The sequence below is a fragment of the Carettochelys insculpta genome, chromosome 6 (assembly GCF_033958435.1).
Source record: "Carettochelys insculpta isolate YL-2023 chromosome 6, ASM3395843v1, whole genome shotgun sequence".
Taxonomy (NCBI): Eukaryota; Metazoa; Chordata; order Testudines; family Carettochelyidae; genus Carettochelys; species Carettochelys insculpta.
The window spans coordinates 69,839,678-69,864,939 of record NC_134142.1 but is presented as its reverse complement, the minus strand read 5'-3'; the positions used below and the strand labels follow the sequence as shown (position 1 = coordinate 69,864,939).

General features: G+C 46.6%; 2 protein-coding genes across 3 annotated transcripts in view; one reads left to right on the top strand and one right to left on the bottom strand.

Moving 5' to 3' along the window:
• VTI1B (vesicle transport through interaction with t-SNAREs 1B) overlaps positions 1–8,285 on the top strand; it is a 31,483-nt gene extending 23,198 nt beyond the window's left edge. The window contains exons 4-7 of one of the 2 annotated variants that reach the window (XM_074997215.1): positions 278–451; positions 2,350–2,411; positions 6,115–6,167; positions 8,117–8,285. In XM_074997215.1, the coding sequence (XP_074853316.1) occupies positions 278–451; positions 2,350–2,411; positions 6,115–6,167; positions 8,117–8,124 (297 nt within the window). In that variant the 3' untranslated portion in view covers positions 8,125–8,285. The remainder of the gene's footprint in view (positions 1–277; positions 452–2,349; positions 2,412–6,114; positions 6,168–8,116) is intronic. The other variant, XM_074997214.1, reaches the window with a different exon arrangement.
• A 139-nt stretch (positions 8,286–8,424) lies between these two features.
• The window catches only part of ARG2 (arginase 2), a 37,467-nt gene continuing 20,629 nt past the window's right edge, over positions 8,425–25,262 (bottom strand). Inside the window, exons 3-8 of the mRNA XM_074997212.1 lie at positions 23,205–23,382; positions 22,494–22,653; positions 12,479–12,573; positions 11,562–11,666; positions 10,370–10,506; positions 8,425–8,844 (exon numbers count right to left, since the gene is read on the bottom strand). Coding sequence (XP_074853313.1) covers positions 8,639–8,844; positions 10,370–10,506; positions 11,562–11,666; positions 12,479–12,573; positions 22,494–22,653; positions 23,205–23,382 — 881 coding nt within the window. The 3' untranslated portion in view covers positions 8,425–8,638. The remainder of the gene's footprint in view (positions 8,845–10,369; positions 10,507–11,561; positions 11,667–12,478; positions 12,574–22,493; positions 22,654–23,204; positions 23,383–25,262) is intronic.

Genomic DNA, 25,262 nt, shown 5'->3' with positions numbered 1-25,262 from the left:
AAGTTAGGAACCAATTGTGCTCATATAGCGAGGGATGAGTGTATTTAAATGTTGCAGATAAATCTGTAGTAAGGGCTAATATTTCGTAATAGAGTTGACATACTTGGACAGCTACTTTCAAACTGATTTGTCTGCTTCTATTCACCTAAAAGGGTCTTGTCACTATTATAGGAATGTGGTCTATAAAGCTGTGCACATTAGTCCTAGACTGCAGCAGAAGCAAATATGTTTCTGCTCCCCCGTTTGATAGCTAAACAGTAAAAACATATTTTTTTAGACTCATTTGCAGTCGCAGAGGGCATTGCTTCTCCATGGGACAGAGAGCCTGAACCGAGCCACACAAAGTATTGACCGTTCACACCGGATCGCTGCAGAGACGGATCAGATCGGTACAGAGATAATCGAGGAACTTGGGGACCAGCGAGAGCAGTTGGAGCGCACCAAAAGCAGAGTGAGTGTAAAAGCGATTGGCACTGTAATGTACAAGCCTGACATTAGCCTGTGGGGAGCTGTCACGTCTATGGAGATATGGGTGCTTCCATCAGATGTTTACTTCCTGGGTACAAAAGCTATGATTTGGACATGTGGGAAGATGGAGCAGTTGGTAGGAGTGGAGAACTGTATACAAGGAATGAACTGTGAATGGAACTTGAGTTCATTTCAGTTTGGTTTCGAGTCCTGTGCTAGTGCCTGTGTCCTGTTTAAACGTTATTTTTGTCACCCTGATACTATAAAGCAAGAGGAAATCAGTTTTTTTAATTTGACTGTATATGTGAATGAGATGGGCGAGATGACCCAAAAGATCTCTTCCATCTCCCTCAAGCTAAAGCATGAATTAGCCCAACAACTAATGTAAGCTATTACTAGTGGTTTTTAAACCATGCAAACTTGATGTAAAAGACAGGCTCCAGTGTTTAAAGTCTGTCTTTTTTGAGCAAAACGTTAAGTGCAGTTCCACTCTGAAAAGACTAATTCATGCTGGATGGTTCATTGTGTCCAGGGTCTATGAAATTTGCTCACTTAACAAATGAAGACATGTTCTTGCCTCTGCAAATTAAGCCTGTGTGCACTTGAGCTTTGGTTATTTCTGAGTAGTGTCACCATCATGAAGATTCATTGGACTTTTGCCTGTATTTCTGCAGTCCTGCTGCCTTCAGTGGATTTGCACACAAGTAATGGAAACTTGGTAAACTAATATATTGTTGCACAAGAAAAAACAGAATCCAGTGTTGTGGCTCCTATGTTTGTATTTTTAGCATGGTTGCTTAAAAGTTGCACAGCCTTATCTCCTCAAGCTGGGACTTGCACCTCTAGCCCATTGTGTATTTACCCCATATTCTAATTTTTTTATATCAGATACTGGATTTATTGTGATTTCCTGTCCTAGAGTAGGTTGGTCTGTATAGCTCTGTCAGTTAGGTCCCTTAAACTAGGGCAACTCATTTCCTTGGAAGGGAAAACTTCACAAGTCCTGATAACTGAATTGCTTCAACATTAGGGGAGTGATGACTGTAAATTCCCACTCACTTTAGTTCCTGCAAGAACCATCCATTTGAGCCAGGAATACAATCAGTGGCCAGGCCATAAAAATACACAACGCTATAAAGTTGATCCAGTAACCTGAACGTTCTAGAGTTCCTAAACATTACATCTGTCAAAGCTAATTTTTCTGCTGAACTTAAGAGTTAATACATTCCTCTGGCTATACCATCCTACGAAAATTGTTCATGCAGTTATGCAGTTAAGTGCTTTCTTACACTGGTCTCTCTTGAAATAGCAATTAATACAAACTCACTATATTTTTGTATATGCTCCCTTAACGAACAGCTGATGTTTAGAACTGTTTGTTTAAAAGCACTTGTAGGCTCCTCTGGAGCTGTGAGCAGAGGATATTAGTAACTATTTTAAAAAAGGTGCCAAGAGTGATGACAGATCTGCCTCCACAAATCCTTTTTTGCCTATGTCTACTAGGAGTCCTATTGCTGCTTTATGTGAAATGAATGAATGAATTCTGCTCCTGAAAAAATGACAGCTACTAATCTTGGCATCAACAAGCTGGTCTAGCTTGTTTGTTTACTTTACAATCTGTACAACTTGACTTCCGTGAAAGCACCAGGCAAAATGAGCGGTTTTGACAGCCAGGACACAGATCCACTTACCAAGGGTGCTGACAAATGTGAATGGATGGATGGTAACATGCACTTCTTGATCCCAGGTCTTCTGGTTGGTTAATTTGTTGTGCCCTCAACTAACTGCAGGCACACGTTGACTCAGAGTACAAGGTTTGGCTGGCTCTGTACCTTATTTCCCTTCAGCATAAGTGGACACTACTTTGTTTTTTCTTTGTAGTTAGTGAACACAAGTGAAAACTTAAGCAAAACCCGGAAGATCCTGCGTTCCATATCGAGAAGGTGAGTAGTGTGATGAGCTTACTTACATTTTAAAACTTTAATGCATTGCTAGGCTCCACTAATGACCAAGCTTTGGAAAACTAAGCCTTTCTTCTAAATCTCAAAGTATTTTACTGCTTGAATCCTACATACTGTGCAGGAATTGCCTCAACCAGTACCCAAATGCAGCCACTTCTGATAGCACAGTGCACACTTTTACAGCACACAGCGAAGGAGATTAAAAATGCCAAACTGCAGAAGGATTTTCAGTAAACAGAACATAACTGAAATTTGCCCAGATAAATGGGCTACAACAGTGTTGTTCAACATTTTATTTGGTGAAGTTCTCCTTTTAAAAAAAAAAAAATTACCCCCAGATTTCCCTCGCATACCATACCACCAGTTGAGAAACAGGGTCCTAAAGTAACCAGAGGTCGTGAAACAAGTGCCATTCAACCTTTCCAGAATACTGTACCCTTTTTAGGAGTCAGATTTGTTTTGCATACCACCAAGCTATACCTCACTTAAACTTGTAAAAATGTCACAGAAGACTATTACTGAAAACATGCTGACTTTCTACCATCTTGCTATCAAATAAATGAATTGGAATAGAATTATTGTATTTACATTTCAGTAGTAGAAACAACTCATTGTCTGAATGAACTTTTAGACAGTACTGACTTTGCTAGTGGCTTTTATGTACTCTGTTGTAAAACTAGGCAAATAGCTAGATGAGTTGATGTACCTCCTAGAAGACATCACTGTACCCACAAGGGGACACATACCCCTGATTGAGAAACACTGAGCTGCAATCTTTCTTCATTATCCCTCCTACCCCATCCCCAGCCTTTAAGTGCAATGGCATCTTTCACTACCTGCTCATTGAAGAATATTAGAGACAAGACAGGTGAAATAATATCTTTTATTATTCCAACTTCTGTTGGTGAGAGAGAAGCTTTGGAGCCACAAAGAGGTCTTTCAGATCTTGGAAAGGTACCTAGTCACAGCTGAGTGCAAGGTGGAAATTAAGGTGTCTTAATTTCAGTGCCTATTTCTTTTTTCTTTATTTCCTTTGGAATCATTAAACTAAATTCCTGAATGGTGCACTACTGTTCATTTCATAGCCATCTAACTATGCAGTCCTTATATAGTCTTTTCTATCCTATATATCCATTAACCTCATCTCAATCTTGCTTTTGAGATAGGGTAACAAGCTGGCAACTGTGTTCATAGGCAGAAGTTAAATCTATACTTACCGAAGATCAACTTGCTGCGGTTGATCTTCCAGAGTTTGATTTTGTGCATCTGGTGAAAAATGCAGCAAAATCTGCCTTTTTGGAATAAGCAGTCGACTCTTGTAATCTGTGCTATCGTGTGGTGTCAGGAATGTTGACGCGATACTAAAGAGGCTCTGAATACACTAGGGAAGTAAGTTGAGTCTAGCTATGCAATGCCATAGCTACAATTGCGTATGTGAAATAAACTTATTTCCCTAGTGTAGACTTGCCCAGAATGTACTATATGCTTAGAATACTTGTAGCATGCACTGTTCTGTCCCCTGCTAACACATGGTTAGCTTAAAAAGACTGTCCAAAACAATCAGCAGCAGATACTTAGTTTCAGAGTCTCAATAATAGTGTTACCTTGTGCTAACAGGGTGCCAAACTACTCACATTTGTTGAATCATAGAATTTTAGGGCTGGAAGGGACCTGAGGAGGTCACTAGTCCAGCCCCTGCCTAAAGCGGGATCAGCCCCATCTAAATTATCCCAGCCATGACTATGTCAAGCCAGGTCTTAAAAACCTCTGGGGATGGAGATTCCATCACCCATCTCAGTACAGCATTCCAGGGCTTCACCACCCTTGTGGTGAAGTAGTTTTTCCTAATATCTAATGTCCACCTCTCCCTCTACGTTCAGATCATTGCTCCTTGTTGTGCCATCTGTCATCATTGAGAACAGGCTCTCTCCATCCTCTTTAGAGCCCCCTTTCAGGAAGTTGAAGGCTGCTATTAAATTGCCCCCATCTTCTCTTCTGCAAACTAATGAATCCCAAATCTCTCAGCCTCTCCTCGTAGGTCATGTGCTCCAGCCTCTTAATCATTTTTGTTGCCCTCTGCTGAATCCTCTCCAATGCGTCCACATCCTTTCTGTATTGGGGGGCCCAAAACTGAGGCAGTACTCCAGATGTGTCCTCACCACTGCCGAGTAGAGGGGAGTAATAACGTCTCTAGATCTCCTGGAAATGCTTCTCCTAATGCACCCCAGTATGCCATTAGCCTTTTAGGCTACAAGGGCATACTGTTGACTCATTCAGCCTCTCACCCACTATAATCTTCAGGTCCTTTTCTGCTGCACTGCTACTTAGCCAGTCAGTCCCCAGTCTGTAACAGTGGTTGGGATTCTTCCGTCCCAAGTGCAGGACTCTACACTTTTCCTTGTTGAATCTCATCCAATTTTTTTTGGCCCAATCCTCCAATTTGTCTAGGTCACTCTGGCCCCTATCCCTACCCTCTTATGTATGTATCTCACCCCCTAGCTTAGTGTCATTTGCAAATTTGCTGAGGGTGCAATCCCTCCTGTCATCCAGGTTATTTATAAAGATGAATAGTACTGGCCCTAGAACCAATCCTTGGAGTACTCCACTTGAAACTGACCACCAATCAGACATTGAGCCATTGATCACTACCACTTGGGCCCCTCTGTCAAGCCAGTCCACGTATCCAACCCATGCTTCCTTAACTTATAGGCAAGAATGATGTGGGAGACTGTATCAAAAATTTTGCTAAAGTCAAAGTATAGCTCGTCCATTGACTTTCCCACGTCCACAGAGCCCATTACCTCATCATAGATGCAAATCAGATTGGTCAGGCATGACTTGCCCTTGGTGAATCCATGTAAACTACTCTGGATCATTTCCCTTCTTCCAAGTGTTCCAAAGTGTATTCCTTGAGGATCCTCTCTAATTTTTCCAGGCACTGAGGTAAGGCTGATGGTCTATAGTTTCCTGGATAGTCCTCCTTTCCTTTTTTAAAGATGGGCGCTACATTTGCCTTTTTCCAATCATCTGGGATCTCTCCTGATCTCCATGAGTTTTCAGAGACAATGGCCAAAGGGTCTGCACTAAAATCTGCCACTTTCCTTGGATGCATGAAATCCAGACCCATGGATTTGTGTGCATCTAGCTTTCAGTAGCTCTTAACCTGCTCCTTCCCCACTGAGGGCTGCCCACCTCCTTCCCATACTGCATTGCCTAGTGTGGTAGGTTAGGAACAGATCTTATTTGTAAAGACAGAGCCAAAAAAAGCATTGAGTACTTCAGCTTTTCCTGCATCATGTTGCTAGGTCACCTCCCTCATCCAGGAATGGCCCCACACCCTCTCTGATCACCCTCACTGTTAAAAAGAAGGGCTTCTACAGGGATGTTAACCCTTCGCATTCCTTGCTAGTTGCAATTTCAATTGTGCTTTCACATTCCTGATTACTCTCTGGCATTCTCCAGCAATATATTTACGCTATTTAGTCATCTGTCCAAGTTTCCACTTGTACACATCCCTTTGAGTTTGAGCTTGCTGAGGATTTTGTGGTTAAGCCAAGCTGATAGCCTACCATGTTTGCTTTTCTTACTGTGCACTGGGAAGGTTTGTTCCTGTGCCTTCAATAAGACTTCTTTAAAATACTGCCAGTTTTCCTGAACGCCTTTCCCCTTTATATCTGTTTTGCAGGGAATCCCATCAGTTCTCTCAGGGAGTTGAAGTCTGCTCTTCTGAAATCAAGGGTCTGTATTTTACTGCTCATCTTTCTTCCTTTTGTCAGAATCCTGAAAATCTACCATCTCATGGTCGCTGCAGCCCAAGCTGCAATACACTTCTATTTCTCCTACTAGTTCTTCCAGGTTTGTGAGCAGCGGGTCAACCTGTGCACGGCCCCTGGTCAGTTCCTTCAGCACTTGTACCAGGAAGTTATCCCCAACATTCTCCAAAAACTTCCTGGATTGTCTATTTGCTGCTATATTGGTCTCTCAACAAACATCCAGGTGATTAAAGTCTCCCATAAGAACCAGGGCCTGTGATTTGGAAGCATCTTAGTTGTCTGAAAAAAATCCTCATCTACCTCATCTGGTGGTCTAGAGCAGACACCAACCACAACATCACCTCTGTTGCTACTGCCTCTAAGCTTAGCCCGAAGACTCTTAATCCTCCATATACTGGAGCTCTGAGCAATCATACTGCTCTCTCACATACAGTGCAACTCCTCTTTTTCCTCCCTGCCTGTCCTTCCTGAAGTTTAATACCCTTCCATGACTCTGCTCGTTATGCAAGTCATCCCCGCAAGTCTCTATTATTCCAACCACTTCATACTTTTTGACTAAGCCAGGACCTCTGATTCTTCCTGTTTGTTTCCCAGCCTTCTTGCATTTGTGTACAAGCATCTTTAGATAGTTAGCTGGTTGACTTACCTTCTCCTTTCAAACAAACAAATAGTCCTCCTTTGTTGTTCCTTCCTCCTTCCCCACTTACCTCAGGGCTTGTGTCACCATCCCCCGATGAACCTAGTTTAAAGCCCTCCTCACTAGGTTTGCAAGCCTGCCTGCAGAGATGTTCTTCCCATCTCCTCTTAGCAATCCTTGTTCCCGAAACAGAGTCCCACGGTCAAAGAAACTTGTTGAGAACTTCAAAATAACCCACCTTGTCAATATCATGTGGTGTTCACCCTCTGTTCTAGAGCAGAAACACTAGGCTAATGGAGGTCCTCAGTACACTCCACTAACATTCCTCCATGCTGACCAGTTTTTCCCTTAGGAAGCTAATTTTTAACAAGGCTTTTGGAAGTCCAGCCAGCCTCCTGGCTGGGTGTTGCTGAAGTTGACCCATGGATATAAAAAGGAAAAAAATGAGTCGTACCATTTTGGGGGAAAGCAGTGACAGAGGTGGGAGTGTGCCCTGTTGTTCAAAAGGAATTATGATGAGGAATTTTTATGTCCTTATTTATACAGGTCAGACTAGATCATCGCAATGGTCCACCATGGACTCTGGATGCTATCTGTTCAAGTGCAAGACTGCTAAAATGGCCCTTGACTAAAAATACTGTAGCATCCTCATAGCTTTGTTTAAAATGCATTTTGATGTGTGAGCAAAAGGTAGTTTACAGAGGGTTTCAAAGAAAATATACAATAATGTGGTCCTTGCACTCAGCCCTCTTTGGTGAATCTCTGCTCCTAAAAAAAATACCTCTGATTTAAGACCAAAGGGGTAGACATGGGGTAGTCACAGTGGGAAGTCAAAAAGGATGGTTAGCTGCTACCTGAGGGAGATGAAGTGGAAGCAGAGACTGCAGCATAGCAAAATGGAGAATGTAAACAAGTTCCAGAGGATGGTTGGAAAGCAGCACTTGATGGAGGATGCCCTGCTTAATCCCATCTTCCTCCTTTTGAAAATTCTTACCATGGAAGTATGCTAAGCTTAATTAAAAGATTTAAAGGTGAAGTCAACTTTTGGTAACTGGGAGAAACTAATAGCTGAAAAACTGTTAACTTAAGTTTCATTGGTGATCTAGATTTAAGCTGAAGTGCTTGCATGAAAGTGGTTTTAAAAGCAGATGGGAGCATATGCAGTAGGACAGTCCTACATGTTCAAGGGGTTTTATCACGATGACCTAATAAGTGTTGTTACTTCCTAGGTAAGAGTCGTAGGCATCCTGGTCCTAAACTCGTTTTTCTCTTTCTAGAGTTATGACAAACAAGTTGCTGCTGTCAGTCATCATTCTCCTGGAACTAGCCATCCTCGGAGGTGTGGTGTACTATAAGTTCTTCCACAAGAGCTGAGCTGGTAGAGCCCAGGTTGGTGTTCCCATGTGCATCAAGAATTATGCATGGATGTAGCTGAGAAACGGGCTGGCAGTAGCTCCAGAAGTGGGTATTTATTCCAACTGTGAAAATGCTGTGACACCATTCTGACAGCATTTTTCAAGTGAATTGACTCTCGAGAGACACGGAGGCCAAAAGGAAAATGCAATGACAACAACTGAAGTAATGGTAACAGACAATAACAAGTGTTTTATTACTTGGCTAAATTTACATCTAATTGCTGAAATGAATAAAAATTACATCATACAGCAGTTATTGGTCAAAGGGAAAACTAGTCTCTTTAAAAACAAAGTAAAACTCAGTGTTTGACAACTATTAATCTAAGTGCCTCAGCAGAGCCCTGGAATGCTCAATGTGAAGTGTTTTCCAACATTTTGGGAGTCCTAAATCCTCACTTGCTCCTCACCCTCTGATTCGTCAGGTGAACTGGGTGTTGGAAGTTCATCAAAAACAGTATGTGCACCTTCTCTTGTCTGCCCAAAGCACGTAGCTATCACGTCTACTGCAAGACTGGCTGTAGCGTTCACTTCCTCTTGAGAGGCTCCAAGCAATGGGTTTACTTCAACCAGGTCCACAGCTGAAAGCAATCCTAAGATGACAAAAAACCAACAATCAAACAGCAGGCACAGGAGCCCAGGAGCGTACGCACTCAGAACCAGGGCAGCCTGTGTACTGCCCCAGCGTGTAGTTTCACAGGAGTACTGTGGTAGAACCAAGGCTTGAATTCCACTAGTCACTGGCTAGCCTGAGGCTTGTTTCCCTACCCCTGGGTTTTCCACCACCCTAGGAAAAGGTAAGCCCCTCAAGTGCTAGAATTCCAACCAGCACGCAGGTGCTGGATCCTGTCCAAAGACCGTCTCTAGCTACTAGCTGTCAAATGTGACTACTCAACTTCAAGAACAGAACTGAAAGGCTGCTGCAGCATCTCACTTTTTACTGGAGGCAGAGCTTGTCTACATTTATGACCAGCAGTTGTGCAACTGTCACACCTTTCCCAAGAAGCAGAAATATCAGGGTGCAGTAACTGACTACGCAAATGAAACACTGAGATGGATGACTGTCTAATCCTGCCAATTTCACTGTGAGTAGAGGTAGTGCAGCTGTCTGGTTGTACACCCAGAAAAGCAATGCTGCTTGACTCTCTCAAAATGTCTTACAACCATGCAGGAGGAAGTTTTAACGTCTAAAAAAGACTGTTTTCCTCCTCCAGCAATTGGCTATTTGGCATTAAACTGGGCCACTGATTCCCATAGTTATGTGTCTAGCGATTTATACGGCAGGGGGCTGAAGTCTGGTAACACAGCTTGTCCAATTAATATTCAACTTGTGACCTACATTCAGCTCTGCTCCAGTTCTATCTAGTACCTGAGCACACCTAGATGGATGTTGGATAGAGAGTTAAGATAATAACCAATGATATGGTAACATTGCCTTGTGAATAAAGGTCCTAAAAATATTTTAACTAAATGCATATAATAGCTGAAGTAAGGTGTCCTAGCCCCATTTTGAAAAACTGAAGGTACTTTAAAGCTTACTGTACATACAGCAGAGTCTTATTTAACAAGACTTGTGTTCTGGGACAGCAAAAGTATTCCACACAAGCATGATCAGTGGATAGTCAGATGGTGAAAATGGAGTTAAGGAGAAGAATGCTATACTGGTATTAAGCCCCCATTTCTAATTTTAAGTTCAATGGAAGCTTGAGCCTTGGGTTTTAGGATCACTTCACTGGATGAGCACCTGATCTCTAGACCTGGGTATGTGTAAAACATCACACTTTATTTAAAAAAAAAACAACAACAACCCACTAGATGCAAAACTAGACATCTAAAGTTCTGGAAGTCAGACCCTATCTAATCATTGCTATCTGAAGTATGATCTGTAGCAATCTGAGCTACTATACCATCTCTTCAAAAATCACTGGTGTAAAGTTTATTACTTAGCTCCAATCACACTGGTTATAGAGAAACAACTTGAAATCCAAATCTGCTTTAATGTGAACTATTAATGTCTTAGAAGGTTATAGGTAACTTCTTCTGACGGTAGGACTAGCTATTGTTTAAGTGGCTTGTGTTATGATTAGAGTTTGTCAAAAATGGCTGGTTGCTTCCTACCTGTATTGTGTATTTCCTCTGTAATGTACATGCCTTCCCGATACGTTAGTCCACCTAAAACAGGAGTTCCTGTTGCTGGTGCTAGTGAAGGATCAAAAGCATCAATATCAAAGCTCAGGTGAATTGGTTTTTGTCTTCTGTGGGGAAAACACAACAAAAGTTTGTGACTTGGTGTATTGCTATTTGTACAACTCTGCTTCAGGATACTTTATAGGACACAATAACCAAATTCTGTGGCAAAATATTTTCATTTTCCCCCACTGTTTAAACCCTGCTGGAAACTTTCCAAGGCAAATTTCTACTTTCTCCCTCACCCTCCTTAAAGCACATGCCAGGAGTGGGGAAAGCTTGCCATTTGACCAGTCAGTCCACCAGCCTCAATTGCTGCTCCCCTCTCCAGGCTTCCTAGCTCAGATGCCATGTCAGGCTGTCCCTGCTACCTCATTGGACTCAGTGTAAGTACAGCTCTGGCACTCCAGCCCATGCTGTCTGGCTACAGGGAACAGTGCAGAGAGCATTAGCTCAATCTTTATGGGGAAAGCTCTAGCGCAAAAGGCAGCTGAAGGAGAGGTTCAGGCAGGAAAGCCAAACCTGACAGGCAGCTGGCTGTATTTATTTAAAAAAAGCTTTAAGTTCCAATGGGTGCTTTAACTGACTAATTGAATACACTGGCAGGCTGGTGTGCCAGAGTCATTGTGGCTGTGAACTGACAGCACAAACTAGCCAAGATCTATGGTTCCCATATGTCTCAGCTGAATCAAATGATTCAAAGGGTGCAGACAACTTCTTCCTTAAATTTAATAGGCAGGCACTAGATTCTTCAACATGTGGTTGAAGCCCCAGTTTGTAGCAGCCTGTCACTGATTTTTAAGGCTATTCAGGATCCAATGTGAAGTAACTTCCATGGCAGCAGCAAACCCAAGGACTAAAACAGACTGGACAGCACTCCTTGAAGTACACTTATTGGAAGTTGCCACATGTGCTGTAATTATGCTGTGGATATAGGTGCCACCCAGCTACATTTTCACCAGCAGTAACTGAATGCTCCTTTTTGAATAGTTTAGAGAAAGTGTTGATGTGCAAATGGTGTGTAAAGTAACACTTCAGGCTTGCACAGGTTAGAGATTAACAGCTTACAGCACTTGTCTTATCTGACACGTGCAACTTCTGCTCATCTTCAGGGAGGACTTACCTGCTCATTAGTTGTTCAAATGTCCTTTCCATAACTTTCTGGATTCCAAGGCGATCAATATCTCTCATTGAGTAATACTGGATGTCATAGTTCTTCAAAATGTAGCTGTTAAATGTATCAGTTTTCAAATTTTGAATACCTTAAACCCAGGGGTGAGGAAACCGCTGCTGGCAGTTAGGTGGAGGGTTTGGTGCCCTAAGCCTTGAGGGCTGGATCAGGTAAGCTGCAGTCCAGATCCAGGCAGCAGACTTAGCTAGTGGGGGGACCTCCACTGCCATTCTCCCAGCTGGGGGGGAGAGAGGGGGTGCAGCAGTAGGCTCAGCTGCCTACTTGGAGGCTTCATACTGCTGCTCTCTCTGGAATTGGTGGTGCTTGGCAGCAGGGGTTTGGGGCACAGAGCCCTGTGGGGGTGGGGATGGTGAGAAGCACACCAGTAGCAGGAACAGATCTTGCACCCCTTGTCTGCTCCTGCATCCAGATCTACACTGCCACCCCCCCAGACCCTGCACTTTTCTTAGAATCTTAGGGCTGGAATCCAGCCCTCTGCCACTCTCTCTCCCACCTAGACCCACACCACCCCAGCCTGCTCCTGCACCCCTCTCCCACCAAGACCCCCCACAGCCTGAGCCTGCTCATGCACTCCACTCCTGCCTTGGATTGCCTGTTCTGAGCCTTTTTCTGCACCCTCCCTTCCACATCCCCTCCAGTTTCCAGCCTGCTGCTGCACCCTCCCTCCTGCCCAGACTGCATAGCATTCCCCCTGCCCCTGCCCCCCAGGCTCAGGGACCACATCCCTGCTTAAGCTCCTTGCTATCAGCCTAGGCCATTTAACTATAATCACCTTCTCAGAAACAAACATGCAGCTCCCAAACATCACCAGTAACAAGCCATCCTCACCCCAGCGGTCCTGCACTTACTGTTCAGCAGGGTCCACATCCCTCAGACCAATGTAAACAATATCAGATGTTGAGAGGCAGGGCTTTAGCCATGAAAAACCAGGCAGCAGAGGCATCTGTGAGCAGAAGGGGGAGGTAGTTGTGTCATCTAGGAGCACATATTTAACAAGCAGCTGGTTCTCCATGGAATTAATTTTAGGGAATCACAAAGTTTTTATTCACTTCCTCATGCTACCCTCTCTTCCCCAAGTAAAATCTTCCTGGAAGCGAAAAGACAAGGTCTAGCACATTGGGAACACTGTGCTCAGTTGAGACTTCCTCATACTTACTTTGCCATTCGCATACTATTAGTTCTAAGGCAAACAGTAGCATTTACGGAACATAAACATGTCTTCAATTCATCACGGTTGGGGGGGGTCTGAAAATAAAGTACCTTGTATTGTCTTATGTGTCTGTCTGCCTAAAAGTATATGGAAAGCATAGAATGTGATAAAACAGGGACCATGTTCTATTCCTGCTGTATCAATAACTTGCTCTATCATTGATTACTTGACTTTTCTCCTTCTGGTACACCTATTTTACAGATGAGTACAACTACTTGACAAGCTATCTTTAAAACACTTAGATCTGTGCATTAGAGGCACTACATGGTCATAATGATGCCCATGAGAACTATACCATTAAGGTGGGTAGCTCAACAAATGTGAAAATAAATGGAAGTTGCATGCATTGAAATGCCTTTTGCAAAAAAAGGGGGCTACCTTACTTCTATGAAAGTTGAGCTAGAAAGCAGACTTCCTGAGGAATAAAACTGTAGCAGCAAGTGCCAGAGGAGGAGCAGTCCAAGTAGGGTCAACTTCAGTGGGCTGAAAAGGGCTGCTTCTTTGCACTTAGTACTTTTCACACAAGGATGTAAATAAGTTGTAAAGGGGGCGGAGGGGGGGGGTTGCAAAGAACTGGACAAGACTGATACGAAGAATGTGGGAAATCTCTTTATAAACTGCATGTACATATGCCTACGTAAGTACTGTTTTTTTTTTCCAATGGGGGGTGTGTGTGTGCATGCACGCAAGAGTTAACTAAAGCCTGAGTGGTTTTACACATTTCCAGGAAAACTCTTTCAGGGCCCACGGCTAGTAGATTTTTGTGCCCCTACCCCCTACACTGCATGAGAATAGCCCAAAAATGAAGTAGGATGAGTGGCGGGGGGGGGGGGGGGGGGCGGGGGGTGGTGCAGTGTCTGGGCAGGACATAGGCTGGGGGATGCACCAATCTACATGGCTCCCTAGGCACACACATGGCTCTGCACCCCTCAAGCTTCCTGGTAAAGTTAATCTGGCCTGGTGGAAGCCCTGAACCTTGGTCCTGCACCCTCCTCCACAGATGGGGTTGGAGTGCAAGGGAAGTGAGGGGTCTCAGGTTTGTGGGTGGTTTCTCACTTGTGTAGGCCCTAACGCAAGAAAGGTTCCCCAGCCTGTGTTTAGCCCTTAGTACAAATAAAAGATTTGTTCATACATAATCCCATCTGATAATTCAGATGCACAGCCAGGACAGCTCCAGGAAAAGACAAGCCCCTGAACTTTCCCTTACAAGCTGCTACTGACCTTTTCGCCCCTATTGTGAAGGCATCCTGGCTTTTCCCCCTTGGAAGCAACTGGGAAGATCAGCTGTTTGTCTTACAGGTTTCTCTGTTCCTTAGGAGCAGCAAAGAGGACCCAAAACATGCCAGAGGAGGGTCTCCCTCATTCTCGTAGCAGGCATAATTAGAGGTTGGAGGTAAGCTAACTGACCCCATGATTTCCAGGCTGGACTTCTCAAGCACATTACAGTACAGAGAAGTTACTCACCGTAGTAACGATGGTTCTTCGAGATGTGTCCCCGTGGGTGCTCCACAATAGGTGTCGGGCTTGCCCGGCGCCGCAGATCGGAATTCTTCCACAAGTTTCTCCTGGATCGCACATGCACCGGCACGCGCCGCTCCCTTGCACGTCCCCGGCCACGTGCATGATCCGGTCCCCGTCAGTTCCTTGACCAACTGCCTCGGATGCTCCTGAAAAACACTAGACGGAGATCCGAAGCGGGGAGGATGGGCGGGTGGTGGAGCACCCACGGGGACACATCTCGAAGAACCATAGTTACTATGGTGAGTAACTTCTCTTTCTTCATTGAGTGTCCCTGTGGGTGCTCCATAATAGGTGACTACCCAGCAGTAACCCAAGAAAGGAGGTGGGTAATCGGTTTATGCGCAGCTTGCCCCCGAAAGGACTGCTGTCGAGAGGCGGGTATCCTCTTGGAATACCCGATGTAGGGCATAATGATTGGCAAAAGGTGTCCTAGGATGACCAGGTTGCCTCTCTACAGATTTCCTTCAACGCAACGCCCTGCTAGAGTGAGCGCTGGGCGGGGCCAGCCAAGGAGTCTTTCAAAGTTCATAGCACATTTTTATACAGGATACAATGTGCTTTGAGATTCTCTGTGAAGAGAGACCTTCTCCTTTTGACCTGGGAGCGAGAGAGACTAGAAGCCTGTCTGTTTTCCGGAAGGACTTAATTCTGTCGATGTAGAAGGCCAACACCCTTCTCACATCCAGGAGATGCAGGCGTGCCTCCTTGCTGGAGCTGTGAGGCTTCAGGTAAAACTACTGGCTCGTTAAGATGGAATTCCGATGAAACTTTTGGAACAAAGGCTAGGTGCAGCCGTAAGGTTACCGCCTCCTTTGAGAATACAGTGCAGGGCGGCGTTGCCATAACTGCTGCAAGCTCACTGACCCTGCGAGCTGACGTAATTGCAAGGAGGAAGGTTGTTTTTATCGTAAGGAGACGTAGGAGAACCGTGGTTAATGGTTCAAAAGGTGGACCCGTGAGCGTGCTGAGCACCAGGTCCAGGTTCCACGATGGTGGAAGCGGTTTCTGAGGGGGGTACAGGTTTACCAACCCCTTCAAGAACCTGGTAACGATAGGATGGGCAAATACCGTGGGCCCCTCCTCTGTATGCCGAAAAGCTGTTATAGCGGCGAGGTGGACTTTTAGTGAGGATAATGAAAGTCCGTCCCTCTTGAGGTCCAATAAGTATTCAAGTATTACTGGTATAGGAACAGCAAGGGGAGCTAACTGTTTGGCGGAACAGGCTGTGAATCGAGTCCATTTCTGCTTATAAGTCTTCCTGGTGGAGGTCCTTCGGCTACTTTCCAGGACTTGTTGTACTCCCTCCGTGCATGTACTTTCTAAGGAGCTGAGCCATGGATTAGCCATGGTTGTAGGCGCAGGCTCTGAGGGTTCAGGTGCACTATGGACCCCTGGGCCTGCGTGAGTAGGTCCGGTGCCACCGGTAGGGGGAGCAGTGGGTGGTCCAAATGCGCAGAAGCAAGGGAAACCATTGCTGCTGATCCCACGTTGGGACTACTAGTATCATGCGAGCTCTCTCCCTTCTGGCTTTCTGCAAAACCTTGTGGATAAGCGCTGGGGGGGGGGGGGGGGGAGAAAACGCGTAAAGTAGGGGGCTCTTCCATGGAATCATGAATGTGTCCCCCAGGGACCCCCGCCCCACTCCTGCCCTGGAGCAGTACTGGGGACACTTCTTGAGTGGCAAACAGATCGATCTGGGGAAACCCCCATGTATGAAAGATCGGTCGTAGCAGATCGGGGCGGATCTGCCATTCGTGCGTGAATGCGAAGCGCCTGCTCAGCTGATCTGCTTTCACGTTGTGAGCGCCCGGCAAGTATGAGGCTTTCAACGTAACGTTGTTGGCGATGCACCAGTTCCACAGTCGGACTGCTTCCGCATATAGGGCACGGGATTGGGCTCCTCCTTGTTGATTTATGTAAAACATAGTGGAGGTATTGTCTGTATTGATCCCAACTACTTTGCCGTATATGTGGTCTCGGAAATGCTTGCAGGTGTTGAACACTGCTCTGAGCTCCAGTATGTTTATGCGCAGTGACTGTTCCGCAGGGGACCATAGCCCTTGCGTCACCTTGTCACCGATGTGCGCTCCCCATCCTACGTGGGAGGCGTTGGTAGTAAGAAAAATAGAAATGTGGTTGGTGAAAGGGCACCCCTGCTAGCAAGTTCTTGGGGTTTACCCACCACGCCAGGGATCTGTGCACCTCTGTCATGGGCGACACTACCCTGTGAATAGTGTGGGATGCCGGTTTGTAGATGCTCGCCAGCCAATGCTGTAGGCTTCGCATGTGCAATCTGGCATTCTGTACCACAAATGTTGCTGCTGCCATATGGCCCAGCAGCTGTAAGCACGTTAAGACCGGCACCGTGGGGCTGTACGTAATGACTTGCACCAGCGTACTGATGGCGCGAAAGCGGGCGTTGGGCAGATACACCCTTGCTGTGATAGTTTATGCGTGCCCCTATGAACTCTGTCCTGTGTGGGGTCGGTCTTTGACTTCGAGGTTGATGACTAGGCCCAGCAAAGAAAACGTGTCCGCTGTGACGCGCATCATGCGTAGGACCTCTCGTTGAGGTTCCTTTCAGTAGGTGGCAGTCCAGGTATGGAAATATGCATACCCCCTGTCTGTGCAGGTAGGCTGACACCACTGCCAAGGTTTTGGTAAAGACTCTGGGGGCCGAGGAGAGGCCGAATGGAAGAACCCTGTACTGGAAGTGTTCCTTGCCGACCACGAAGCGGAGGAAGCACCTGTGTGCCGGGTGGATCGTTATATGAAAGTAAGCATCTTGTAAGTCGAGGGCTGCAAACCAATCTCCATCGTCCAGTGCCGTGAGTATGGAGGCGACTGATCATCCGAAACCATTGCTTGCGCAAGTAGTGGTTGAGGCCCCGAAGATCTAAGATGGGCCTCCAGCCTCCTGCTTTCTTCTCTGTGAGGAGGTAGCGTGAATAAAAGCCTTTCCCCTGGAATTGTTCTGGCACTCTTTCCACCGCCCCTATGAACATAAGGTGATCCACCTCCTGTTTGAGCCTCGCCTCGTGGGCAGCGTCCCGGAGGTGGGGCCTGGAGGGAGGCTTCGTCGGTGGGAGCGACTGGAAGGGGATCGCGTAACCCATGGCTATGATCTCCAGCACCCATTTGTCTGCGGTGATCTTTTGCCATTGGGAGCGAAACGGTCTGAGGCGATGACGGAACATGAGATGAGTGGCATTGCGCGATGGTAGTGATAGTGCAGCCCTCGACATGCCCGTCAAACTTGTTGCCTTTGGGCCTGTCCCGAGGATGTACGGCTTTGTTGGGAACGTCACCTGGGAGTTCTGTACTGTTGCTGCTGTTGATGTCGCCCTTGGTCGTAGCCCCGCTGATACTGTGCACGCTGTGGTTGGTACGGGTAGCGTCTTTGCTGAGGGTAATATTTTTTCTTGCTATATGGAGGGGTATAAATACCCAGGGTTCTAAGTGTAGCTCTCGAGTCCTTACTGGAGTGGAGAACCGAGTTGGTTGAGTCCGCAAACAACTTTTGCTTGTCAAAGGGAAGATCCACGATCTTCGCCTGTAGATCCCTCGGGATGCCTGATGTCTGGAGCCAGGATTCTCTACGCATGACCACTGCTGTAGCCATTGAGCGTGCCACCGTATCTGCCACATCCAGGGCGATCTGGACTCCCGTCCTCGAAGCGGTGTAGCCCTCTTGCACAATTGCCTTTAACACCGGCTTCTTATCCTCCGGAAGTGAATCCATGAGAGAAGTAAGCCTGGAGTAATTATCGAAGTTATGGTTTGCTAGGTGTGCTGCATAATTTGCCATTCTCAATAGCAGGGTGAAAGAGGAATATACCTTCCTACCAAACAGCTCTAGCTTCTTGGCATCTTTGTCCGATCCCCCCCAATTTGTACTGAGAAGTCTTTGACCTCTGTTGGGACGATTCAACCACCAGTGAGTTCGGTTGTTGGTGACTGAAGAGGAACTCCATGCCCTTTGCCGGGACGAAGTACTTCTTTTCCGCTCTTTTATTCATAGGCGGAACAGACGCCGGAGTCTGCCATATGGTTGTGGCTGACTCCATAATGGCTTCGTCCAGCGGGATAGCTATTTTGGATGAAGCTGGGGGTCTCAAATTTTTCAGGAGTTTGTGATGCTTCTCCTGCACTTCTGCCGTTTGAATGCCTTGCGTGAAAGCCACCCTTTTAAACAGCTCCTGAAACTGTTTAAGGTCATCCAGGGGAGCGACATCCCTGGGGGCCGTGGCCTCAGCTGGGGAGGAGGAACCACTAGGGTAAACCTCCCTTGAACTCTCAGGTTCCTGCGGTCGATGGTGTACCTGCTCGCTGGAGGATTGCGAAGGCAAGTCTCAGGGTTCTAAAATTAACTCCCCTTGAGATAACTGAGTTTCCATCCCCGCCTGGGAGCATCCACGGAGGTATTGGCTGGCTGGGGGGGGGGGGATCTGCCCCTGGGTGTCGGCCTGGGGTGTCTGTGTCCAGCATGATAGGAATGACCATGGCAGCACGGGCACGGGTCCGGGGATGGAGACCTGGACCACTCTCGGGGTGTGTACCCCCAATGTCTGGGAGAGCGAGACCTCCGCGATGACACAGATAGCGGTGACACTGGTTTGTGATAGTACTCCAGCGGATCCAATCCCAGAAAGGGTGAAGGTGGCCCCAGCCATGGTGACATTGGTTGGAGGAACGGAGGAGGTTCTGGACAGGCCGGTGGAGACCCAGGCCTTCTGGGCGGCGTGTGTAGCACGGGGAGAGCTTGTTGTTAGCAGCAGCGCAGCCCTGTCCGTAGAAGGGCTGCGGTGCCGGGTTTTTGCGCTTGCCTTTCCCCTCCCCTGCGGGGCTGGCACCGCCCCCGCCGCGCTGGGGATCTCAGCCCTGCTGTCGGCGCCGCACTCTGCCCGCTCAGCTGCAGTGCCGCGCGGATAACGTCCTCCGGTGCCTGTGGGCTCCGTGCCTGCTGGCCCCGCACCGTTGGTACTGCCTGTGGCCGTGCCCCCGGTTCCTGCACTGGCCTGGCCGCCGCTCTAGGCGCTGCACGTGCCGGCTGTTTTGTAATCAGAGGCTGAGCCTCTGCCACGTGCGCTGCCGCAGTGCCGCTTGCCTGAATACGCGGTTGGGGGCTGTGTGCTCCGCCCGTCCCGCTCGCTGAGACCGCCGGCAGGGATCCAGTTGGGGAGAGCTTCCTCTGTTTTTGCACCGAGGGGGTCAGAGAAGCTGCCTTTTTGTGGAACCCAGAGGGCCCTTCTGATTGCCTCTCCGGCACGTCTGGCTGGAGGGCCTTATCAAACAAGAGCATTTTAAGACACATTCCTCTGTCTTTTCTTGCCCTGGCTGTGAGCTTGGCACAGTAGGAACACTTCTGGGTAACGTGTGATTCCCCCAGGCATCGGATGCATTCACTATGCCCATCGGAGGCCGGCATAGCTTCACGGCAGGACTCACACTTTTTAAAACCTGAAGAAGCCATCTCAGTGAGTCTTTTACTGTTAATAGGGTACTCAGCACCTTATCCGTGCCTGTTTACCCGAATTGTGGACCCCGGCCTGCAGGGCAGCGGGCGGCCTACTGGCTTTCACGTCCCCTCTTCTTCTCCACTTTTTTTTTTTTTTTTTTTTTAAAATATTCTTTGTCCTCTCTCTCTCTCTCTTTTTTTTTGAAAAAAAAAAAAAAAAAAAAAAAAAAACACACCCAACAATTTACACGTAGAAACACTGTCTAATCTGACTCTGGCCATAGCCTGAGCGGATTCCGTCTGCAGCAAGTGGCGGTTGAGAAGGAACTGGCGGGGACCGGATCGCGCATGTGGCCGGGGATGCGCAAGGGAGCGGCGCGTGCCGGCGCATGCGCGATCCAGGAGAAACTGCTGGAAGAATTCCAATCTGTGGCGCTGGGCGAGCCTGACACCTATTGTGGAGCACCCACGGGGACACTCGATGAAGAAGTGGTCTTACGTTAACTGGGGCCATCTCCTCTGAGTTGCTTGAGTGTTTACTAACCGCACAAAGGCATTACTGCAGGCCCCCTGCTGTAGAAAGCTGCAGCTCAAACTGTTCAGGTAGAGAAGAAGATTATTCAAAAGCATCCCCAGGCAAAAACAGGAATTATTAAGGTCAGATCTGTGCGAAGGAGAAGCTCCCTCCCCACCTGGCAGCTTATGTTTTTATGCTATTCAGTATAGAGAATCTCAGACCTTTGTTCTGGTCCCTTGGGCTGTACTACAGCTGCTTTGTGGAGGTTTCCCCATGCATAAACAGAACTAGGTTGGCTTGCAGGGTCTCATGGGAGTTCTGCTCAGAGTGGTTTGGCTCTATAATTTCCTTCCCAGTGTGTGTAATGTAGCTCCAAATGCTTTTGTCAAACTTTTTCATCCTGCCTTTAAGGCCCAGCCTGATGTGTAGCCTCCAGCTGCCCCAGGCATTTTGACTAGACATACTGACAAAGTAAGATACTGCGAAGAGAGAGATTTACTGCACTTTCAGCTACACACCTGAACCTGCAGGTGGTGACCTCACTCCAATGCCTTAACCTAAATTGTAGGCTGAAGCAGACTTCCTGCTGCAAATGCCCCAGGCACTGGGCTGGGTTACAAGGGCAGCTCCTATGGCATGCTATAGAATTTGTACACAGGCTCCTGGACTGCAACTGAGGCCTTAGGTGTACCAACACTGAGCCTCTTCTCTGACTGCTGCAGAAGCAGGCCACTGTCAGCAGCAGCCTGGGCACTTTGCCAAGTAGGTTATAAGCAGCCCTGAGTTGTGAGAACATTTACTAGACTGTCTAGTGCAGGGGTCTGCAACCTGCAGCTCCAGAGCTACATATGGCTCTTTAAGTACTTCTTTGTGGCGCCCAACACTATAATTGCAAAGGGAAATAAAAAAAAAAAAGCACCCAATTAATTTTTTGATCAACAGGCTTTGAGACATTCAGCAACAATGATCATCATCTAAATAGGAAACAATGTGCTTTCAAAATGTTGGATAACTCCCCCTTTAATACCTGCAATGCATTCTGGGATATGATACTGTATCTGTGTTTTGATCGTGTTGCTAATAAAGTTTTGATTTTGAAAAGGAAAAAGGAAGCTTGCAGCATTCCTGCTGTTTAGGGCAATGCGCATTTTAAGAAAGAAAAATTAAACATGAAGTATCCATTAAAATGGGTTTGGGAGTGAAAGTCAGGAATAGAGTGGTACACGCACAGCCCCACAGTGTGGGGAAATAGCAGCTGTAAAAACTTTAGTGAACTGCCTGCATTACAAATCATTGTGTGAGCCCTGTTCTTATAACACAGGTTACAATAACTATGGTTTGAAATTATTTATTAAGGACTGTCGCTATTCACATGGATTGTGGCTCTTGTTTTACTGAGTTTTTACCAAATTAAAAAAAAAAACAAAAAAACTTTGCTATTTTGGTTGCAGATTCCTGATCTAGTGCTACACTAGCATATCAGGACAGTCTATCTCTGACCTGCCTACGACAGGCCTCAAGATGGCCAAAATATGTAACAATTCCACTTACAGCTGAAGAAGGGAGTATAAAAAGGCGTGAAAGCTATGCAAGAATGAACTTGGCACTGCTCCTACAGGTTCAGGCACCAGGAGGCTTCCTTTTTCCTTCAGGCGACAGAACTGCTGCCTACGCACTACGGCTGTCTGTGTATTGACTACCAGAATGTCCAGGATCCACACAGTGGCGGGTTGCTTGATTAGGAGACTGATACATGAGGTTTGTTTTAGTGCAAGCAACTGGATGGCCCAAGAGAGAGCCAATGGGCCATGAAGCCTCTCACCTCCAGCTTCAAATCCATATCAAACAACTTGCATGACATAAGCGGATGCTGTCAGTCCAGTTCCTAGCAGACAAAACCCACTACAGCCCTGGCTGCAAGTGCCCCCTAGGTGGCACCATCTACAAAGAGGCCAAGAACCAAATAAGGCATTTCTCTCTCAGCACTAGTAGTTAGTAAATTATATATATATAGGACGCCTGTAACTTCCTCTCTTATCTGGCACTAAACAGGAGCTCAGTCTCAGAAGCTGATAAGCCTGCACCTTTCACCAGAACTGACGTTATAGCAGTCTGCTCTACGGTAACCACCCCCACACCAAAATTCGAGTCACTTACTTTATCCTGGAGCTCTCGTAACAGAAAGGAGACTGGCTGTCCATGGAGGTTTCCAGATGGAGTTGTGAGAGGGGTGTTGATATCAGCGTGTGCATCCACCCAGATTACACACAGGTGAGGGCACTGCCGTGTATGGCCACTGATGGAACCAAGAGCCAAGCTGAAAGAGTACAGAGCAAGCTTTCACTGAAGGCAGCAAAATACACACCTTACTGAACAATTTCAGGTACTATGGTGAGTGAGGCAGCAAGCATGTCACATTTCATCATATAGCCAATAGTCGCATGATACCGTTTTTTCCCAAACAAGATCTGCCATCATCATGTGAACGTGGGCGTGACTGGGCTATCGTTCATAAAACTCCAAAGGAGTACTAAGATACAGGGCAGGGCTTTCCTCTCCTCCCTTCAGGTTCTCTTGCCAGGAGCTCGCCGCTCTAACCTCCTGCTGTCCCAGGTCAAGAAAGACAGCAATAGAACCCCATCTCACTCTTACCTAGCAGGCTCACCTGGCAGTCACCAATCAGACTCTGCTGCCGCACCCCCCCCCCCCCCCCCCCGCCCCATGTCTATTCCAGTCATTTTACCTCTCAAGCTTCCCTGGCCTTTCATCTCAGCCTTGATTTACACAGACAAAGGGAGCTACTCCTCTTCGCCCAGCTTAAGGTCAATGCATGGCATTCAATCTACTCTTTTGTCCAGGTTGACTCACCTATGGTCACCTCCCATAGTTACACAGCTATGTCCAGCAGCCACTGCACTGCTCACTGAGTCAGCCAGCACCTGACTGGCCAATCCCACAGAGCGTGGGTATTTGACCAGGTTGTTATACAGCTCATCATTGGGCACTTGAGTGAAACTCAGATCTCCAAAGTCATACACTTGGCAACCTGGGAACACAGAGCAGCAAAAGGAAAGGTGGGTTAAGTCTGGATTCAAGTACCCAAAAAGGCAATGACTAGAGGTTGTGCCCAAAGGAACATGTGCTCCCCAAACTATGCTCTCAGTTTTCAAGGCAGCTCTGGCTGGAGTTAAGCTACCTAGTGAAACCTCAGAGCTCCCAGCCCACTGGGCAAAGCAGAGCGCAGTGAGCTATGTAATGCTCAGACACATTCAACAGACGGTGAGGGTTGCTGAGTGAACAAGTAATCAGAGATGGCTTCCTGAAAGACAAGCTCCTGATGTGCACACATCTATCCACTAACGATTAACAGCACTGCCATTTTAGGGTTTATTTACATGGACAGTGAAGGAAAGAGAAGGGCTGGAAAAAAAGAAGACAAATATACTAAGGCAACATAGCCAGTCAACAAGTATCCAGTGACTTGGGCTGATGGCCTCTGAATTATTGCAATTTTCCACAGTACAGAGTCACAACTAGAATGTTTTTAACAACATGTCTCTAGATCTGTTGGAATTTCCTGGGTGTACCAATATGCATTAGGCAGAAGATGGCCAAGTATGTTTAAGTGACCTACAGTGGCACCGAGAAAGCAGATACAGAAAGGTAGTTTCCTGCCTATTATACAGTGCAACAGAACTGAGGGCTGCTGGAAAAGTGAGCACAGGATGCAGAGTATAAAGCCCCAGAGACACAAGTGCCACCTTTTTGCTCTCTTAGAGGACAGTCTGTGCCCATGCAGAATGATTTTGTGCCTACATGCCATGTTTTAACATTGCTCAGAACCTTGTGGTGTCACAAGAACAGAGAAATACATTCAGGATTCTTCCTAGTCCTGTATGTTGGACAAAAACTTTGAACTCAAGTCTGCCTGACCAGCCACTTTGAGATAAGTGGCTACTCTAGAGCAGTATTTCTTAAACTATGCTCCATGGAACACTGGTGTTCTGTGAGCATGTGATGATATAGATGAAGAAAATTTTCATAGGTGTTCTGCCTAAAAATATTATTTGCTGTTCTATGGTCTCAAGTATAAGAAACACTGTTTGAGAGAGGAAGTTCTACAGATTAAGCTTGCTCCCCCTTTGCCTGTCTCTCCCTTCACCCCCCAACTCACTAAGTTTAACATCCAAGCTCAAACATCTGCTCAGGTGTTTTCTGCACCATAACATGAGCGTGAATATCTGTCAGTCAACTTGGACTCAGGTGCATTACCACAAACTACTGCTCATTGTGTAGATGCACCCTACTAGGTCCAGGATTTTCCTCAGGTAGTCCCCTCTCTCCATCGAGGAACATTGTAGATGCAACTCTTATAAAGAAGGTGTTCCCTGGAAGGTTAAGGTATTTAGAAGTTATGGATCTGATCCATCTTCTGCTGAAGGCAAGATAACTTTTATCCACTATGTTTAAAGGAAACTGGGTTAGGTCCTATGTGAGATAAACAGCGTAGTCTGCAATGATATGTTTGTCGTAATCATGATGTAAGAATGCTTGTACAGTAGATGCCTGACATACATGATTTCAACTTATGCGTTATTTGCATTAACGCAAGTCAAAATTGTAAGTGTCGGGAAGCTGGGAACCAAGTGGTAGCCTGGTTCCCAGCTGCCCTCCGCGAGCTGGAGGCAGGAACCTGACCAGTTTCCCAGCTCCCGCAAGTGGAGGGGAGCTGGAAGCCAGGCTGATGCCTGGTTCCTGTCTCCTCCCAATGTGTGCAAAATTTGAGTTACCTGTGGTGCCCAGAAACGCAACCTAGGTGTAACTCAGGTGTCAATTGTATAAAGGGCATAAAACAAGGATTTCTGCTCTTCTCCATAGTCTGTAGAACTTTGCAACTTGTTGAGTGCACTATGAGGCTCTTTCCTT